Genomic DNA, 20,866 nt, shown 5'->3' on the forward strand with positions numbered 1-20,866 from the left:
GAGCTCTTAGCACTTCACAGGATCGGAGACCCAATCATAGTACCTAGCCCGGAAAATCATAGCACTTGCCAGCCTGAATTCTGAACTGAGATTAAGAGTCTTGACAAGATTTTCTCTCATTGATGTATTTCTCCTCTACATAGGTATTTAATCCTAGATCCAGCAAGGGGTGCTGGTGCATTTCTAAACGCGCCAGTGATCAATAGGGAGCTTGTTATGTTGATTTCTCAGATTCTCTAGTTAGCCGTCCATAACATTCCAATTTAAGTGGCTGATTAAAGGAGAAAATATAATAAACAACAGAATTGTGACTTCCCAAAGGAGACACAGCAAACATGAGCTACTTTGAAAAATCTGATTTTATTTTTTAAATTGAAAAGACCTGTCAATTTGTTTCAGTGGATGTTTCTCTTTCCAGTCATAGTCTCAAACGTCACCGTGTTTTAACATTGCTCAGAACAGTATAAAAAAAGCCATTCATGTTAATAGCTACACAGATTAACATCCTAAAACACATTGTGTTTTCAAAGCAGGTACGTTTAAAAATAGGTTGTTCACGAGAACTCTTACAATTGCTGAGGCATCCTGTGTTTATGCTTAGACTCCCGTTAACGTTAAATTGTAAATTTAACTTGGTATTTGGTTTTTAAAAAGTTAAAACCAGATTGCTTTCACAGCAACACAAGTTCTGAAGTGGGAAATCACACACACGAGAGGGAACCGCACTGAGCACAAGAACACCCATTCAACACACAAACATGCCATTTTGATCATGTCTAAATGCGCTCTCTCTAACCCAGGATAGCAATAATTTTAAATGCTCGGGTTTAATATAAATACAGAGTCTCCATAGAAACTCCAGTTACTGCAAAACTGAGCGACATCTGTTGCTCATGGTGCTGTGAAGTACTCAAGCCTAAGGGTCTGATCTTGCAATCCTTACTTACACAGACACACCTACCTGAGGCCAGTATGAGAACTTGAGCAAAGGGTTGTGCAGGGTCAGTCCCTAAATTTGAATGTTCAAATGGCACACTGTTATTCTAAAAATGTCATTCTTTGGTTTACTTCCATGGCTTTTGGACACACTGAGAACGAAGAGACATGCACCATGTGAGAAGCCACAATGGCTATTTGTTCTAAAAGCAAGTCTTCTACTGTTGACGGCTGAACGGCATTTCTAAAGCATATCCGGTATTAAACTTACAGAAAACTACAGGAGTTCAGAGTACCCCTTACAACCATATCCCCAAAATCTAGTAACCATTGTAAGTGCATGCATTGAGGCATGACCGGCATGCCTATAAATTCATATTGTTCAAGTTAAGGGTAATCACAGCTGCAAAAAACTACTCTTCTGTAATTAAATGGTCACTATTAACAGTCCTTCAGTGACTGTTTTAGTATTAAAGACACGTAGACATGGTTATGCTTTCAGCCAAAAGGAAGGTCTCTCTCTATCAATTTAGGAACGAAAAAAAGTTTCTGGAATCAAAGCAAGTTTTACATATTGCAGTGTTCGATGAGGACTAAATGTTCAAAGAGAGATGTGTGTAATTGTCAGGTCTTAGCATATACACGAATGAATGCAATGTCATGCACACCAAACTTGGAAAGTCTGTCCCTACTCCCACAACAGATCCTGGCTCTGTTGTTGTTAAATGTAGTAGTAAGGTTTTGGAAAAATTAGGTCAGACATGATATAATTGGATATTTTCAATGAATGGTGAAGTGACACCATGAACAGTTGGATGGAAATGCATACGTGAGCAATTTTTGCTACACTTTGCAGCCAGGCAGCAGATTTTACTCAGAGGATAGTACCTGTATTTCCTGTCAACAAGAAAATCATGCTGGCAACTAGATTAAAAAAAATTATCAGACATCTTATTACCAGTAACATCTATTTTTCAATGAATCTCAGCTTTTAATGTGGTTTTTGGAAACAACATTCCCAACGCTGGTTTTACTTCCTTCCCCATAAGTATCAAAAATCAAGACTAGACAGAGTGAATTGTGGATATTTACCAACTAGCAACAAGTCTCACATGTCAATGTTATATTTAACTGCAACAAATATAGGTCATTCTTCATAACCTACTGCCAGTGGTTGTTATAAATATCTGCTTGCTTTATTTAAACAAACACTGGTCAGTTAAGATGAAAGATTCATTTACAATAACTACTTGGCACAGGATTCAGTACTTGCAAATTTTAATAGAAGCGCTTCTGATGTACACAAAAGCGCTTACAACAAGCTTTTACAACTCAGTTTGTTGGGGTATTTTACTGTATCTAATTAGAATTATTACAAGTATTTTTAAAAATGTTATTTTTCAATAGATTAAGATTTAGACTCCAGACCCAGCTGCTCTAAAACTTCTTAGCCAAAGCCTCAAACCCAATGAAATGGAATTGATAATATACCAGCTCTTGCTCTCTATTACATAGACACATCATGGTACCAAAATTTAACTATAAAAAGAAGAGTATTTCTAAATAGAATTTAACCCCATTGCCCCTTAGCAGTGAAGCTATATAACACCAAGAAAGTATAAGGCTAAGAATTTAAATTTGTCAGCATACTGGAGGTTTCTGATATGTATTGGTTTGTGGCAATAACTGCTTAAATAGCCATTCTGAAGAAACGCACCATGAAAAGCCCCACTGACTGTGTCATTTTGTTTAGGAATTCTGTCAAATAGTTGCAGATAAACTGTGTTAGAAGGCAGTTTAAGTGTCCAGTACATTTGGAGTCAACCTATGTTGGAACCGTGTGGAAAGCCATTTGGGCTGGTTAAACCAGTTCCTAACTGTGGTTTTAATCAGAATTCCTAACTGTGGTAAAAAATGCCAATGGAGATGGCGGCCAAAGATGCAAAGGTAAACACCACAATAACGTGAGGGTAAAAGCTGCTGCCGACAGGTTTTCTTATGCTAAGAAAGGCACACCACCCGCAGTGAGCTAGAGAAAAAAAAGCCAGCAGAACTACAGTAATAAACCCAGGAGAAAAAAGCCTACCAGAATTGCCTTCCTGAGAAGGAACAATGCAGTAGACAGGCTGCTCTTGCTCTGTTTTGTTTGCAGGGAAGTGGTCAAATTTAGCCATATTAACAAACATTTAACAAAAGCTACCCCAAGAAGCCAGAACAAAACCTGACCTTTGGGTCAAAGGGCACAGACAGGCCTTTCCATGTCATGTAGCTGAATGAGTTCAAAGATTGGCAATGAAGGAATAAAAGCTTTAGACATGTGATGGGAACAAGGTCGGGAGTTTATCGAACAGTCACACCAAGCTTCTCCAGCACACGCACTCCCTTTTCTTGGTATTCTTGTCGGGTCATCCAGAAGTTGTCTTTGTCTTTCATGATGTCTGCTAGAACTGCACCACCCAGAAACACCATGTGCTTTCGACGAGGTGGATCTTCAATACGGATCTTAAATTTCTAAGAAGAAAAAGGGACACGGTATTGTTTGGATTCCTGGGACCCAAAAAAAAAAAAAATCACCCTTTTCTACCATAACAGTGAAACTGAAATTGTGTTTAGTGGGAAAAAAGTGAATGAAATGCTAGGAGAGGGCACGCTGCATGCGAGCTTTCTGTTTGTGCAATCTAAAATAAAATTAATTCATCAATAAAATAGCTACTTTGCATTGGAAATCAGAAACAATTAACTTGTTCTCCAAAACTGCATCTTGAGTGTACTTATCGAGAAGTCCAGGGGTCAGAATCACATTCTAAATTATATGTTCAGCTTTGATAGCTAAGATTATCAGGGAAGTTACCAGTTCATCAATTCACAAAATATTGTACAGTTTATATGACTAGAGTTATACTAAGTCTCAGGTGGGTGGAGGAATGGAAAGGATTCCACACCTGGGTTTCTACTTTAACTATTCCATATTCCCTTACAGAGCAGACAATTGAACCCCACAGACTGCACTATTTTGCATTTTAAATGTGTGATTATTAAATATATAAGCCACCAAACTAGGAATATTTAAAAATGATAAAAGAATGTTGTGCTTTCGTGACTAATTAGTATAGTTTAAATATTCTGGCTACCTATATGATTAGCTCAGTCCAATTATGATCCAGAAAACATTCTTCAAATAAGTCCTCTTTGGGGATTTAGAGAGCAAATGTTTTATTAAAATGTATTTTGTTAAAAGGTATTTTGAAAAAAATTTGGATGTAATTCAAGACTTAAAAAAAAAAAAAACACCTCAAACCCCCTTCATTCCAAAAAGCATTTCCTCTCTAAAGACAGACCTTCCTTCTACAAGGCAGACAGCAACACAATGCAATCTTAGTTCTGCAATTCTCGTGAGTGGTACGTCTGCCTACTACAATTACCTATGAATTAAAGGGAAGGAAAAGACTGAGCCACACAGAGTAATTGTGGAATGTGGTATTAAATATAAAAATTCAAGGATAAAGAGGCAGGTAAGCATCCAAACTCTAAGAGCTGAAATTCAAAACTGACATGAAGCAGGCACTGCTGCTGTTTAGAAAAGGCAACTAATGTTCTTGCTAATAGTAGCTGGATTTCTTAAGGTGCCAAGTTAGGTCTGAGTGCAGGACTGCTCACCAAAGTTTAACAGCACATATTTACATTGAAACTCTGCTTAACCTTCTGAAGTAACCTAGTACTGTGGCCTCGTTTCAAGTGTATCGAAACAGGTCACCAGGATGGCTATACAAAGTCTGTATTGGTCATTCTGAAACACTGATGTTTCAGTTAGAGAGGATGGGATGTGAATACTTCACATACTGCTTTTTCCATCCTATTGCTGACCATCTCACTCCCTCTAGTGGTAGTTCAGGATATCTGATCTATCTACAAATTAAGCAATTAATCAATCACTACTTACAGAGAGTTTTTCTACATCTCCTTTCAGGACCCCTTCCAGATACAGCTGTTTAAGTTCACGTTCCAGTCGTGAGGGCAGCCCAGGGTACATAGTGGAACCTCCAGACAATACAATGTGCTTATAGAATTCAGACCTAATAGAGGAGAAAAAGAACATTCTTTCTAGTGGCAACAGTTTCTCCTCTGTACAACGAATACAGAAACCCCAATGTGCAGGTAAGTGAAAGTCCAAGAAATGCAGACAGCTGTCACTGAACAGACATGACACCTTTACAACGAACTCTGAAATAGCTACATATTCTCTTGTTCAGGATAAACTCTCCATGCAATATGCCTTGGAGAGCAGAGATTTTTAGGAGTGGAATAACACTGCATGTCCTACATGTATGTTTGTTATTGTTTAGTTCTAAGCACTACAAACTCCATTTCAAAGAGAGGTTATGTTAACTCATGAATACTAACCTCACAAGGAAACACCTTGCTCACATTCATCATTACACCTGTATTTAGAAAATTTCTTTTGCCATAAAAAAGAAAAGGTTTTGTGGATGAATTGATTTTTCCTTGTCCACACTTGTGCCCTGATAGAAGTTTTAGGGAAGAAGATCCAAAGCCTTCTAGATGTCCTGCTCTTACCTGGTGTCAATGTCAGCAGCCTGGATGGTATTAAACAGCAGTTCAGCAACACCAACCCCCTCCACGTTGATTAAGTGAGGCTGAAACAGAGCTTCTGGTGCCTCAAACCGCTCTCCACCAACTTTGATAATCCTGCCATCAGGGAGCTACAGAATAGAAAGCACAAATTAAAGCTTATTCTGATATTACTTAGATACTAATACATAGTAGACCAAAAAAGCAGGATCTTTCACTGTGAAACAGTACATAATAGGAAAAAAATATTTTTCCAAAAACTTACTACAGTTTCAAGCCATTACAAAAAACATTGTTTAGTATTGTTGAAAGAAAGTTCCAAGTCTTGCAGTCATTTTATAACGTAATTTGCAGCTATTTACAAAGGCAAGGAATCTGTTACTTGAAATGGTGTTAACTTATACTGGAAGGGAGTCTTCATCATACAGGTTTTCAACTTCAAAATTGATATACATCTCTCGTATACACTCACCGTATAGGACTCAACTAGTACTGTGGTCTCTAAGGCCAGTTTCTGCTCCTGTACAATGTTGTATCCCACATAACATAACTTCTCCTTGATCATACGAACAGTTTCAAAGTCAGCAGAATGGTTGAAGGCATATCCTCGCAGCAAGAGCAGCTGATGGGAAAAGAATGTTGGGTTAGCAATAAACTTGGAGTGGCTCAGTTCTCATGATCTGTGATTACGTGTATAATGTACATTTAATTGATTGCTACCCTTCTTTTGTATTTCTCAGGAGAAACAGAGACTTCTCCAAAGACAAATTAAATGAAAAATGTGACAAGAATCAAGTTTAAGAAAATAAGGGGAGGAGTCAAATTGCATTTATTTCGATCAGCGTGAAAATGACAGTATAACTCTGAAAAGCGGAAGATACGTTCCACACTACAGTTTTCACTATGATCTTTACAAAGGAAATAGTGAAAGAAAGATCTAACAAATTGTTCTTTTTCTTGGGATTTCATTTCAAAATTTGGAGATTCATTGTGATTTCTCAATCCGGCTGATTTCGTTTAGGTCTTTATAGGTTGTAGCAACAATACAATTGATTTTAATTTGACCACTCTATTGACTGGAACAGAGTCACTTTTACTGAAGAAAATGCATACGTTCCTCATTGCCATATGAATATTGGGAAAGATTTTCCCACATACTTGAAAATCTTTAAAAGAATTACTCTAGCTCTGAAAAAACAACGAGGAGTCCGTGTGGCACCTTAGAGACTAAAATTTATTTGGGCATATGCCAAAATAAATGAGTTAGTCTCTAAGGTGCCAAATGTGCCCAAATAAATTTGTTAGTCTCTAAGATGCCACGTTGTTTTTGCTGATACAGACTAACATGGCTACCACTCTGAAATCTAGCTCTGAAGATTCACAAGCCCAGAACGTATTCTCCATCAATTTGAGTGGCTAAATCCCAGGCTACGTTAGTTTTTGATTGCCAGTCAAAGAGGTCATGAACTTGAGTAACAGTTTTACCAAACAGAATATGTGAAATCCTTTCAGGTATGCAGTCAATGGAACCATTAACTGAAACTCACTATGGGAACCTCTCCAAATGGAATTCCCCCACATCAGGTGGGACCAAATTCAGAAATAATGTATTAGGGAGTGTAAGTTACTTACCAACTTAGACTCTCGTGCAGGTATCTACTTATACCTTCTGGTTCATCGCTACGCAAGTCACACTTACTGATAGCTCCCTTTTGAAGTCTGACTCTTAGAGTATAACTCAGTCTAGTATGAATGTTTTTGGAGGGAGATGAGGCAGAATTTGGTGCAGCACATCTCAAGCCCAGTATTTTGGAAATGGAAGCAATGACCAGGAGGACCTTGTCAGAGGGGGTCCTCCAAATCTTTGGTTTCTCATTGATCCTTCCCTGCCTGACCAATGCCAGAGGACAGGAAGCACCATCCACTATCCACACAGCGAAGCAAGGTCCAAGAATGCAAAATATCTGAACTGCTGAGGCCCCTCCATCCACTCTTTCCAGAACACCATTGGGCAAAGTTCTGGGCTCAGTTTTAAAGGGAAATTCCCTGCATGCTGCAAGCAGCTGAATTTAAATTTTAAAAAGGGAGATTTAACAAATGAAATATGAACATTTATGTAAGAGTACAGTAGCTCTGGTGGTGTATGTTGATATTAAATTCAACTCATCCCCACATTTGCCATTTTTAATATATACCAGATAATCACAGGAGCTTGTGTTTAGGGGTGGGCTGGTGGCTGGGGCTTTTGGAATGCGGTTTGTAATTGTGAAATAACCACTTCAGCTGGAAATTTCAGCCTAAATAATGAGCAGTGAAATAGTCAGACAATTTAAATATTACTGCTCTTAGGTTTCATAGGTAACACGGCACTGAGATAAATGGGCCACTTCACACACTGCAGAGCAGCTGTTTAAGGCTGTTTGGAAAGACTAGTACCATCAGTGACCTGATGTACACTGTTTGTAGTTGGAAGGTTCTTCTTGCAACCCATAAGGACTAGAAATGTGTTTTTACAATGGATTCTGAAGCACCATTCTGCAGTAAGGAAATGATCCCACAGCAAATTCCATACCACGTACAGAACCCTGCTTTAAAGCATCCCGAAAAAAGCATACAAGAACAATTTCCCCCCGCAACTGAGAGGAAAGAGGACAGATTTCTCCACTAATAGCAAGCTTTCAACTTTCTAAGCTTCAACTGATTTGAACTTGGATAGTGGCCACATAGCGGCCTGATAGGGACTGTAGCTCCAAGAAATTTTTTTTCAGCTTACCTTGATGAGGTATCTGGTAATATCCCTCCCAGCAATGTCTAGTCGTCTGGTAAGATGAGGAAGAGAGAAACCTTCATAGACTGGGCAAATGTGAGTTACACCATCTCCAGAGTCCACAACAACACCAGTTAATAAGCCTAAGTAAGAACAGTAATATTACATCTGAAAGCAGATACGTAGAACGATACATCACAGTACATTAGGACCCTCCTAACTGGACCAACCGGGTGGCCAGCCTACTGTCCTGATGAAGTAACTGTCCTAATTAAGAGAAACCTTTCCCCTTGTGAGAGAAGTCTGATCACATTTGAAAATAAAATATTGTACTAAAATTAAGATCTCCACTTCATTTCAACTATTTGTTTTAAGCTTTACTTGGAAAATTCTGTATGAACAGAGACGAACTCCTCCACCCCAATCTTTTAAAAAAAAATGCTAGTAACCCTTCTTAAGTGACTGCAGCCCCAGCATATAGAATTTTTTCTCATGTCCTGACATCCCCATAAATCATGTTCCAATTAAATGGACAATATTTAAACTGGTTAAATGCTGGTTGGGGGCATAAACTCCAGTTTTCTGCATTAATGTGCAAATAGATTAGCCTCATTTTCAAAGATGCTGGACACCTGGAGATCTCATTCATGCCACACATACTTTACCTTATTTGAATAACGGAGCAGAATTGTGTGATTTTGGGTGGGGTGGCGCTGGAGTGCATGATTTGAGGCTTCTGTAATTTCATATTTTGTAGGACGTAAACAAAAGCCACTTAAAATTACAGCAGAGCCGACAAACTGGCCATTCTAAATTTGTTTTTCAAAGGACAGTCTCAGCTTAATTTGGGTTTTGTAAAGGGATTTTCCAAACACTTCGGAAGTCTGATTCCAATGAGAAGTTGGGGTTTTTTTTGGTTTAGTCAAGTTACAAGAAACACATCCAGAAAGTGAAACGGCCTCGAATTGGTCATATAAGCAAAATGCAGAAAGCAACTAGTTAGAGTTGATGATGAAAAGTAAGGCTCGGTCTACACTTAAAACCTATATCGACATAGCTAAGTAGGTCAGGGGTGTGAAAAAACCTACACCCTGACTGATATAGTATGCTGACAAACTCCCCAGTGTAGACACTGCTAACTCAACAGAGGAGCGCTTCTGTCAACCCAGCTAATGTCATTTGGGGAGATGGTGTTCCTACACTGTCAGAAAAACACTGTCAGTGTAGACTGCACCTACACTAGGGGGATATGCTAGCATAGGCTATGTCTGTGCTACAGAGCTCAAACAGAATCTTTAGTTTTAGTTTCTGATGTGTTATCACAAGCAGACAAACACCTTTAAATATAAGATTCTTAATCTGACAATATCCAATTTACATAGGAATTGTCTCAAAATCACATGCCATGAAATGCAGGCACATACAGAATTATAGGCTAAATTTCCAAACCCTTTGACATCAGTGAGCATTGCAACTGCTCAGCACCATTGACATGGGAGTGTGACTTTAGGCAGTGTTAATAGAGAATCTCAGGCAGTCCCTGAAGTTGAGAGTGGGAAGGAAGTCTGCAGTCCATCCTGCCCTCTGGAGTCCTGTCTCAGAGCCTGAAGTTAGGACAACAGTTTGGGATGCAGGCCCTTGCTTGGGAATAGATATGTTTATCACCTAGCCTGCAGTGGGAATGATGACACTTCCCTCATGCCTAGAAGGAATATAAATTACCAGAAGAAAAATCCCTCCCAGTGAGAATATGTGTGCGCCAAATTTCAGCCTGGAAAGAATATTTATTGTTCAGCTATGAACCCAATAAACGAGGGGATTGAAGAGAAAAGTTTGGGCATTATCTTAACTGAAGGGTCATAAATGTGTCAGCTGAATTTTAGTGTCATCTTTTACAATCCTTCTATAAGTTCTGAATTGTTGCAGATGTTTTTCCCTTTTTTTAAGGGGAAAAAAAACCCCACAGCTGGTACTGAATAACATTGTTTCAACTGTTTTTCGGCTAGCACTTAAATTTGTAAATATAACCATGTTCAGTTGTTAATATCTTGCTCTTAACATGTAGTGTGGCAGAGCAAATTTATACCATTCTTGACATAAAAGCTGTGATAACAAATGTTATTGCCAAAAGGCTGTGCACATTCTACCATTTAAAGGTAATTTCACCATGCTACTAATAAAAGGTGTAAGGAGTCATGTTATCATACACATATGCTTGGAATTAACTCTCTTTCAAGTCCAAGGGTGAAATCCAAGCCCCACTGAAGCCAATAGCAAACACCCAGGGGTTTCAACAGGGGCAGGATTTCACCTCCAGTCTCTTAACTCTCAAACTCAAATTATGATTTATTCCAACTTGTCCATAGCAGAGAAGTCTACTTCCTTCTCTTGCCCCAGAAATAAAACACAGTCATCTTAATGGTTTCACAACTTTTAGGCATCGACTTAAGGCAATGTAATTTTGCTTTCATAAAATGAAATCAAATTTAAAGGACTTGTTGAAACCTTTTCTTGAAAACTGAAAATATGCTAAAGACTTTCTGAAAATGACACTTTAAACATCTGAGATACAAGGACAGTCACTTTATATATTACCAGGTTTTAGCATTTACAAACAAGAATCCAGTGTTATTTTTATGGGGAAAAGAGGAATAAGCTACGGACCATGAGAAGAACTACTCATGCGGATGCTCATCAACCCAAAACTCTTGATGAAGATCCAGTCAGCTAGCCTCAGTTATGCTAGTGGTGAATTGGGACCAAGATCTTTTCTTTATTAATAGCTAGGGCTGTCAATTTTTTTGAGTTTATTGCGCGAGTTAACTGTGATTAATGGGCAGCCCTATTAACACCATATTAAGACTTCAGCGAAGTAATGCATTTAGATATTAAACGTGCTAAGTTATAACCTTCACCTACCTTGGGCATACAAAGTAAGAACAGCTTGAATGGCTACATATACCCCAGAAAACTGGTATGTCTCAAACATTACCTGAAAAACAAAAAACAACAAAAATAAAACAAAAAACAACAAAAATTAGTGTCCAAATAAGGAGGAAATTCTTTAAAGTTTTATAGCAGCTTAAAAGAAAAGTTTACATCTACTGTAATTATTAGGTGATCGAAATAATACATGTTTGCTACCTTTATTGGACAAATATTTTGTAGCATTATGTTGCATGTTGGGGCAACAACTACATGCTTTGATTCTTTGTACCCATCAGTAGCTTCTTGTAATTGCATTTTACACAACCATTCCGTTTTTTAATAAACTTCAGAAAGTGATTTATTTCACTCCAATAAGCAACACCTAAATTCTTACATAGCACTTGCGCATTCATACAATGAGAAGAAATATCAGTACGCAGAGTTGCTGTAGCCGTATCAGTCCCAGGACATTAGAGAGAAAAGGTGGGTGAGATAATATCTTTTATTGGACCAACTTCTGTTGGGGAGAGAATTTTTCGAGCTAAGACAGAGCTCTTCTTCAGGTCTGGGAAACGTACTCAACTGTCACAGCTAAATACAAGATGGAAGAGATTATTTAGCATAAGTAATTAACATATTTCAAGGGACCAATCAAGGTAAGGCGGCCTGTTAACACATCTCCAGTCAGAGGGGAAAAGGGAAGGGGAGAGAGGCTGCTGGGCAGGGAGTTGTTAGTGGGTTATGGATTGTAATAAGCCAGAAATCCAGTGTCTCTGCTCAGTCCATGATTTTTAGTGTCTAGCAAAGTTATGAATTTAAGCTCCCAGGCTGATCTCTTGACAGTGTTGTGCAGGTTTCCTTTGAGGATGAGCACTGATGGGTCAGACAGAGTGATCGCTTTGTGAAAAGTGTTTCATTCACAGGTGACAGGATATTTTTGTCTTTTATCATTTTTCTGTGAGAGATCATTCAAGAGAGTAGTGATTGTCTGGTTTCACCCACATACACCTCTACCCCAATATAACACAGTCCTCTGGAGAAAAAATCTTACCGCGTTATAGGTGGAACCGCGTTATATTGAACATGCTATGGAGGGCCGGGTAGGGAAGGCTGTGCCTTCCCAAACAGCCAGCCCCACCCCCTATCCGACCCCCACCTACTTCCTGCCCCGACTGACCCCTCAGAACCCCTGACCCATCCAACCCCCCAGCTCCTCGTCCCCTAACTGCCCCCCCCGGACCCTCTGCCCCTTATCCAACCCCCCAGCCCGGCCCCCTCAACACACCACTCGGAGCAGCATAATATCGTTATATTTGCGTTCTATCGGATCGCATTATGTCGGGGTAGAGGTGTAGTTGCTATTGTGGTGTGTAGTGCACTGGATGAGGTATACCTCACGTAGTGATAGGCATGTGTCGGTCCCACAGATCTTGAAAAAATGGTTACTAATCTTTCTGTAACTGTTGTTTGAGATGTGTTGCTCATGTCCATTCAACAGGTGCGCGCGCACTGCATGTGCTGTTGCCGGAGATTTTTCCCCCTCGGTGGTATCCATCTGGCCAGCTCTAGCGCCTTCTGGTGTCGTGCACTTATGCGCTAGCGTAAAGGTGCTGCCGGCCCCACACCATCTCAGTTCTTTCTTGCCAACCAACCAGGAGAGAGTGTTGTGGAATGGACATGAGCAACACATTTTGAAGAACAACAGTTATGGAAAGGTTAGTAAACATTTTTTCTTCTTCGAGTGCTTGCTTGTGTCCATTCCACGTTAGATGACTCTCAAGCAGTACCCAAGGAGGTGGGCTCAGAATTCATGGACATGCAGACTACAACACAGCTCTCCTGAACCTGGCATTGTCTTGAACCTGTTGAGTGATGGCATAGTGGGATGAGAAGCTATGCACCAATGACCAGGTTGCAGCAGATGCCTTGGATTGGAACCTGCACAGGAATGCTGCTGAAGAGGCCTGAGCTCTCACGGAGTGAGCGATCATGATGGCCGGAGGTGGGACATCTACCTGCTCATAGCATGCCAAAATAGAGGAGGTTGTCCAGGATGAGAATTCCTAGGCTGAGGCTAGTAGGCCTTTCATCCTTTTTTCTACTGCCACAAAAAATTGCATGGATCTGTGAAAGGGTTTAGTCCTCTTGATGTAGAAGGCCAGGGCATGCCTAACATCCAATGAGTGATGCTGCTGCTCTTCTGAATTCTTGAGAGGCTTCAGAAAGACAAATGGCAGGAAAATGGCCTCATTGCTTTGGAACTGCAAAACAACCTTTGGCAGGAAGACCGGGTGGGGGCACAGTTGGACCTTATCCTTGAGAAACACAGTGTATGGTAGCTCTGATGTAAGGGCTTTGATTTTAGAGGGCACGATGCCAGCGGTTCAAAGGGAGGACCTGTGAGCCTCAACGGAACCAGGATTAAATCCCACGGGGGTGGGATTGGCTTGCGGACCGGAGGATAAAGGAAAGGCCTTTAAGAAAGTGGACTGTCATTTCATGAGAGAACACTAACCTGCAGTTCACCTCTGTGTGGGAAGGCCAAAATGCACCTTGATAGACACAAGGGCTAGACCCTATTGCTTAAGATGGAACAAATAATCCAGGATAGACTGAAGGGAAGACTGAGTCAGAAAGTGGTCTCGTTGAGACACCCATATTGAGAAACACTTCAATTTGGCGAGGCAGGTAGCCCTAGTGGATGGCTTCCTACTACCCAGCAAGACCTATCAAACTTGTTCCAAACAGGCCTGCTCCTCTGGGTTCAGCCATGTAACATCCATGCAGTTAGGTGAAGGGAGCTGAGGTTCAGGTGGTGTAACTGACTTATCTTGAGAGATCAGGTCCGGGCAGAATGGGAGCAGAAGTGAGGTTGCTACTGATAGATCTAGCAGTATGCTGAATCAGTGTTGGCGTAGCCACACAGAGCCTATAAGAATAACTCTTGCCTTGTCCAGTTTGATTTTCAGAAGGATTTAGTGAACCAGATGAACCAGGGGGAATGCATAGAATAGGAGTTCTGTTCAAGGAAGCAGGATGGCATCTGAGAGGGAGCCTGGGCTGTGCCTGCTCAGTGAGCAAAACTGCTGGCATTTCCTGTTCTGCTTGTTCGCGAAGGAGGTCCACCTGGGGAGACATCCACCTTTGGAAGATAAACCTGGTGACCTCTGGGTGAAGGGACCACTCGTGGTGAGAGGAGAAGGATCTGCTGAGGAGATCCGCCAGTGCATTCCAGGGTTCCGGAAGATGGGAAGCCTCAAGGTGGATGGAGTGCTTCGTGCAGAAGTCCCATAGACAGATGGCCTCCTGACACAGGGCAGAGGAATGAGCTCCTCCCTGCTTGTTGATATAGAACATGGCCACAGTGTTGTCCGTCAGAACTTGCACGACCTTGCCTGTGATCCAGGAAAAGAACACTTAGAAGCTAAGTGGGTCGCTCTGAGCTCCCTGATGTTTATGTGCAGGGAGAGTTCTTTCTGGAACCACAGGCCTTGAGTCCTGAGGCTATCAAGGTGGGCTCCCCAACCTAGGTCTGATGTGTTCAAGACTAGGGACGCTGATGGCTGGGGTACAACAAAAGGGACTCCCATCATCACAAACCGTGAGTCCTTCCACATGTTGATGGAGATGAGGACCAGGGATTGAACAGTAAGCACCTAGTAGCCCAAGTAGTATCTGTTTGGGGAATAAACTAAAGCTTGCCATGTCTGCAGGGGCCTGCAGCGTAGCGTTGCATTGCGGACCATGTATTTGCACACAGCCATGTGTCCCAGTAGCTTGTGGCAAACCCAGCCTATCCTGATTGGGTGGACCATGACCTTGCATATCAGGTCCAACATAGTCTGGAACTGGGCCTCTGGAAGGCTCTGCCTTGGGTCGAGTCGAGCACTGCCTCAACAAACTCTATTCTCTGAACTGGAATAAGAGTTCATTTTCACTCGTTTACAAACAGGCCCAGCACTCAAAAGGTGGCTTGGACTGGGCTGACGCTGTTCTTTACTTGAGCCTCTGTATGACCTTGGATTACTCCGTCTTCGAGGTACAGGTAGACCTGAATGCCTTGCTGTCTGAGGAAGGCAGCTACCACCGCCATGCACTTCATGAAAACCTGAGGGACAGTGAACAGGCAGAAGGGAAGAGAGGTGAATTGATAATGAGTCTGGTTTACAATAAACCTGAGAATTCTTCTGTGGCCACGGAAAACAGAAATGAGAAAGTAAGTGTTCTTCAAGTCGAGGGCGGTGTACAATTCCCTGGATCCAGAGAGGGAATGATGGAGGCCAGAGAGAGACCATGCATAACCTCAGTTTCTTGAGACATCTGTTGAGACAACGCAGGTCCAGGATCAGACAAAGGCCCCCTTTGGGATTAGGAAATAACAGGAGTAAAACCCCTTCCCTCTCAAGTTTCAAGGTATCTCCTCCATGGCCCCCATCCGTAGGAGGGTCTGCATCTTCTGGCCAAGGAGTTGCTAGTGAGAAGGCCTGCTTGGGCCCACCAAAGTACGTATCAGACCTCAGCAGGAAGGTTGAGGTGAATGGAATCAGTTGACAGTGCTTGTAACCTTTCCTTTTTCTCTTATAGGGGTCCTGTCTCGGAGGCGGAGCCAAGAAGCATAGCAGCTGTTGAGGCCTTAAGTGCTTTCTTGAAGCAGACAAAGCATAGAGGCCTAGGATCCTGAGGGTAGACCTTGAATCCTTCAGACTACATAGTCTTGTGTCCCTCTGCTCTGAAAATAATGAGGTGCCTTTGAAATGGAGGTCCATTGGATAGACTGGAGCTCCTGAGGGATTCCTGAGGACTGAAGCCAAGAGCATCATCTCACGGTGACAGAGGAGGCCTTTGTCCTAGCCACTGCATCTGCTGCGTCCAGTGCCGCTTGAAGAGAGGCTCTGGCAACATTCTCTCTTTTTTAAGAGGCCTGAGAATTCCTGCCTTCAGTCTTGGGGCCTGGAGTCCTTAAATTTGGACAGGGAATCCCACAAATTGTAGTTGTATTTCCCCAGTAAGACTTGCTGGTTTGAGATATGTAGTTGTAGACCACCTATTGAATAATTTTCCTCCCAAACAGATCAAGTTTCTTTGTGTCCTTCTGTTTCGGGGTAGCACTCAACTGCCCTGTCCGTCCCTTTCGTTAGCCGTCCATACAACAAGGCGCCTAGAGTGGGGTCAGAGTACAGATACTCATACCCGCTGGCTAGCACATAATATTTCTTCTCTGCCCTCTTCGAAGTGAGGGAGAGGGGAAAGAGAAGATGAAGTCTGCCAGAGGTTTGATCGGATCCATTACTGCTACATCTTGTAAATTGGTACTTGGGTTGGTACTGGAGTTGGGGTCCGATGCTGGTTGTGGAGGAGTGGGAGTCCGCCTCTCAGAAGTAACTGAGTAGAAACGTTGGGAAGGTGGATCTGGTATGGGGGGAAAAACACCAAGAGTTCCAGAAGGGCCAATGCATAGGCCACTGTTCTTCTCGCCAGGTACCAGCAGGAGGACCCGTACTGAGGTGTGGCGGCATGTATCACGGGGGGGCCTTAGGTTGAACACAGGGCTCCGCATCAGACTCAGATTAAGAATCCTCTTTAGGTGTCCACAGGAAACGGTACCTCTCGCTGCCTCCAATCAGTACCGAGGGTCTGGTGACTGGTGGTGGGCTTGGGATGACATCTCAGAGGACAGAAGAGTGGGCTTGCCTCTAGAAGGAGATGGTGGGCCTGGAGCCAGGGAAGAAGCTTGGAGCACCATACTCTCTCCTGCTAGAGGACAACGAAGCTAGCGGCTGACCTAATGGTGTCAGCAGGACTGGGAGCATCTAACGTGGAATGGACATGAGCAAGCACTCAAAGAAGAAAGGTGTATTGTAGGAGGGTGTTGATCACTGTAACAGTGGAGATATGTCTGCAGGTTTTGTATCTATTGTTCTAGCTGGGTCTAGTGCCGCTTTGAGCTGGTGTGTCCTGGTCTGTGGGGAGCTTGCAGCTGATGAGCTTTGAGAGGTTGAGAATTCAGGAAAGATTTCTGACACTCCACCATAAAAAGAAATGGAGTACTTGTGGCACCTTAGAGACTAACCAATTTATTTGAGCATGAGCTTTCGTGAGCTATAGCTCACTTCATCAGATGCATACTGTGGAAACTGCAGCAGACTTTATATATACACAGAGAATATGAAACAATACCTCCTCCCACCCCACTGTCCTGCTGGTAATAGCTTATCTAAAGTAATCGTCAGGTTAGGCCATTTCCAGCACAAATCCAGGTTTTCTCACCCTCCACCCCCCCACACAAATTCACTCTCCTGCTGGTGATAGCCCATCCAAAGTGACAACTCTTTACACAATGTGCATGATAATCAAGTTAGGCCATTTCCTGCACAAATCCAGGTTCTCTCACTCCCTCACCCCCCTCCAAAAACCCACCCCCATACACACACAGACTCACTCTCCTGCTGGTAATAGCTCGTCCAAACTGACCACTCTCCAAGTTTAAATCCAAGTTAAACCAGAACATCTGGGGGGGGGGGGGTAGGAAAAAACAAGAGGAAATAGGCTACCTTGCATAATGACTTAGCCACTCCCAGTCTCTATTTAAGCCTAAATTAATAGTATCCAATTTGCAAATGAATTCCAATTCAGCAGTTTCTCGCTGGAGTCTGGATTTGAAGTTTTTTTGTTTTAAGATAGCGACCTTCATGTCTGTGATTGCATGACCAGAGAGATTGAAGTGTTCTCCGACTGGTTTATGAATGTTATAATTCTTGACATCTGATTTGTGTCCATTTATTCTTTTACGTAGAGACTGTCCAGTTTGACCAATGTACATGGCAGAGGGGCATTGCTGGCACATGATGGCATAAATCACATTGGTGGATGTGCAGGTGAACGAGCCTCTGATAGTGTGGCTGATGTTATTAGGCCCTGTGATGGTGTCCCCTGAATAGATATGTGGGCACAATTGGCAACGGGCTTTGTTGCAAGGATAAGTTCCTGGGTTAGTGGTTCTGTTGTGTGGTATGTGGTTGTTGGTGAGTATTTGCTTCAGGTTGCGGGGCTGTCTGTAGGCAAGGACTGGCCTGTCTCCCAAGATTTGTGAGAGTGTTGGGTCATCCTTTAGGATAGGTTGTAGATCCTTAATAATGCGTTGGAGGGGTTTTAGTTGGGGGCTGAAGGTGACGGCTAGTGGCGTTCTGTTATTTTCTTTGTTAGGCCTGTCCTGTAGTAGGTAACTTCTGGGAACTCTTCTGGCTCTATCAATCTGTTTCTTTACTTCCGCAGGTGGGTACTGTAGTTGTAAGAAAGCTTGACAGAGATCTTGTAGGTGTTTGTCTCTGTCTGAGGGGTTGGAGCAAATGCGGTTGTATCGCAGAGCTTGGCTGTAGACGATGGATCGTGTGGTGTGGTCAGGGTGAAAGCTGGAGGCATGCAGGTAGGAATAGCGGTCAGTAGGTTTCCGGTATAGGGTGGTGTTTATGTGACCATTGTTTATTAGCACTGTAGCGTCCAGGAAGTGGATCTCTTGTGTGGACTGGACCAGGCTGAGGTTGATGGTGGGATGGAAATTGTTGAAATCATGGTGGAATTCCTCAAGGGCTTCTTTTCCATGGGTCCAGATGATGAAGATGTCATCAATATAGCGCAAGTAGAGTAGGGGCTTTAGGGGACGAGAGCTGAGGAAGCGTTGTTCTAAATCAGCCATAAAGATGTTGGCATACTGTGGGGCCATGCGGGTACCCATAGCAGTGCCGCTGATCTGAAGGTATACATTGTCCCCAAATGTGAAATAGTTATGGGTAAGGACAAAGTCACAAAGTTCAGCCACCAGGTTAGCCGTGACATTATCGGGGATAGTGTTCCTGACGGCTTGTAGTCCATCTTTGTGTGGAATGTTGGTGTAGAGGGCTTCTACATCCATAGTGGCCAGGATGGTGTTATCAGGAAGATCACCGATGGATTGAAGTTTCCTCAGGAAGTCAGTGGTGTCTCGAAGGTAGCTGGGAGTGCTGGTAGCGTAGGGCCTGAGGAGGGAGTCTACATAGCCAGACAATCCTGCTGTCAGGGTGCCAATGCCTGAAATGATGGGGTGCCCAGGAGTTCCAGGTTTATGGTTTTTTGTGGAAAAGCAGCATCACTTGCCCCATAACCTCAGCCATGCGGAACGCAATGCCATCCACAGCCTCAGAAACAACTCTGACATCATAATCAAAAAGGCTGACAAAGGAGGTGCTGTTGTCATCATGAATAGGTCGGAATATGAACAAGAGGCTGCTCGGCAGCTCTCCAACACGAGTTTCTACAAGCCATTACCCTATGATCCCACTGAGAGTTACCAAAAGCAACTACAGCATATGCTCAAGAAACTTCCTGAAAAAGCACAAGATCAAATCCGCACAGACACACCCCTAGAACCCCGACCTGGGATATTCTATCTACTACCCAAGATCCATAAACCTGGAACTCCTGGGCGCCCCATCATTTCAGGCATTGGCACCCTGACAGCAGGATTGTCTGGCTATGTAGACTCCCTCCTCAGGCCCTACGCTACCAGCACTCCCAGCTACCTTCGAGACACCACTGACTTCCTGAGGAAACTTCATTCCATCGGTGATCTTCCTGATAACACCATCCTGGCCACTATGGATGTAGAAGCCCTCTACACCAACATTCCACACAAAGATGGACTACAAGCCGTCAGGAACACTATCCCCGATAATGTCACGGCTAACCTGGTGGCTGAACTTTGTGACTTTGTCCTTACCCATAACTATTTCACATTTGGGGACAATGTATACCTTCAGATCAGCGGCACTGCTATGGGTACCCGCATGGCCCCACAGTATGCCAACATCTTTATGGCTGATTTAGAACAACGCTTCCTCAGCTCTCGTCCCCTAAAGCCCCTACTCTACTTGCGCTATATTGATGACATCTTCATCATCTGGACCCATGGAAAAGAAGCCCTTGAGGAATTCCACCATGATTTCAACAATTTCCATCCCACCATCAACCTCAGCCTGGTCCAGTCCACACAAGAGATCCACTTCCTGGACACTACAGTGCTAATAAACAATGGTCACATAAACACCACCCTATACCGGAAACCTACTGACCGCTATTCCTACCTGCATGCCTCCAGCTTTCACCCTGACCACACCACACGATCCATCGTCTACAGCCAAGCTCTGCGATACAACCGCATTTGCTCCAACCCCTCAGACAGAGACAAACACCTACAAGATCTCTGTCAAGCTTTCTTACAACTACAGTACCCACCTGCGGAAGTAAAGAAACAGATTGATAGAGCCAGAAGAGTTCCCAGAAGTTACCTACTACAGGACAGGCCTAACAAAGAAAATAACAGAACGCCACTAGCCGTCACCTTCAGCCCCCAACTAAAACCCCTCCAACGCATTATTAAGGATCTACAACCTATCCTAAAGGATGACCCAACACTCTCACAAATCTTGGGAGACAGGCCAGTCCTTGCCTACAGACAGCCCCGCAACCTGAAGCAAATACTCACCAACAACCACATACCACACAACAGAACCACTAACCCAGGAACTTATCCTTGCAACAAAGCCCGTTGCCAATTGTGCCCACATATCTATTCAGGGGACACCATCACAGGGCCTAATAACATCAGCCACA

At 42.9% G+C, this 20,866-nt stretch overlaps 1 protein-coding gene across 1 annotated transcript in view; it reads right to left on the reverse strand.

Moving 5' to 3' along the window:
* Positions 1–341: 341 nt before the first annotated feature.
* Positions 342–20,866, reverse strand: part of ACTR2 (actin related protein 2) — a 46,802-nt gene continuing 26,277 nt past the window's right edge. Inside the window, exons 4-9 of the mRNA XM_077814024.1 lie at positions 11,213–11,285; positions 8,300–8,436; positions 5,999–6,148; positions 5,512–5,657; positions 4,877–5,009; positions 342–3,447 (exon numbers count right to left, since the gene is read on the reverse strand). Coding sequence (XP_077670150.1) covers positions 3,277–3,447; positions 4,877–5,009; positions 5,512–5,657; positions 5,999–6,148; positions 8,300–8,436; positions 11,213–11,285 — 810 coding nt within the window. The 3' untranslated portion in view covers positions 342–3,276. The remainder of the gene's footprint in view (positions 3,448–4,876; positions 5,010–5,511; positions 5,658–5,998; positions 6,149–8,299; positions 8,437–11,212; positions 11,286–20,866) is intronic.

Source organism: Eretmochelys imbricata, chromosome 3 (genome assembly GCF_965152235.1).
Source record: "Eretmochelys imbricata isolate rEreImb1 chromosome 3, rEreImb1.hap1, whole genome shotgun sequence".
Lineage (NCBI taxonomy): Eukaryota > Metazoa > Chordata > Testudines > Cheloniidae > Eretmochelys > Eretmochelys imbricata.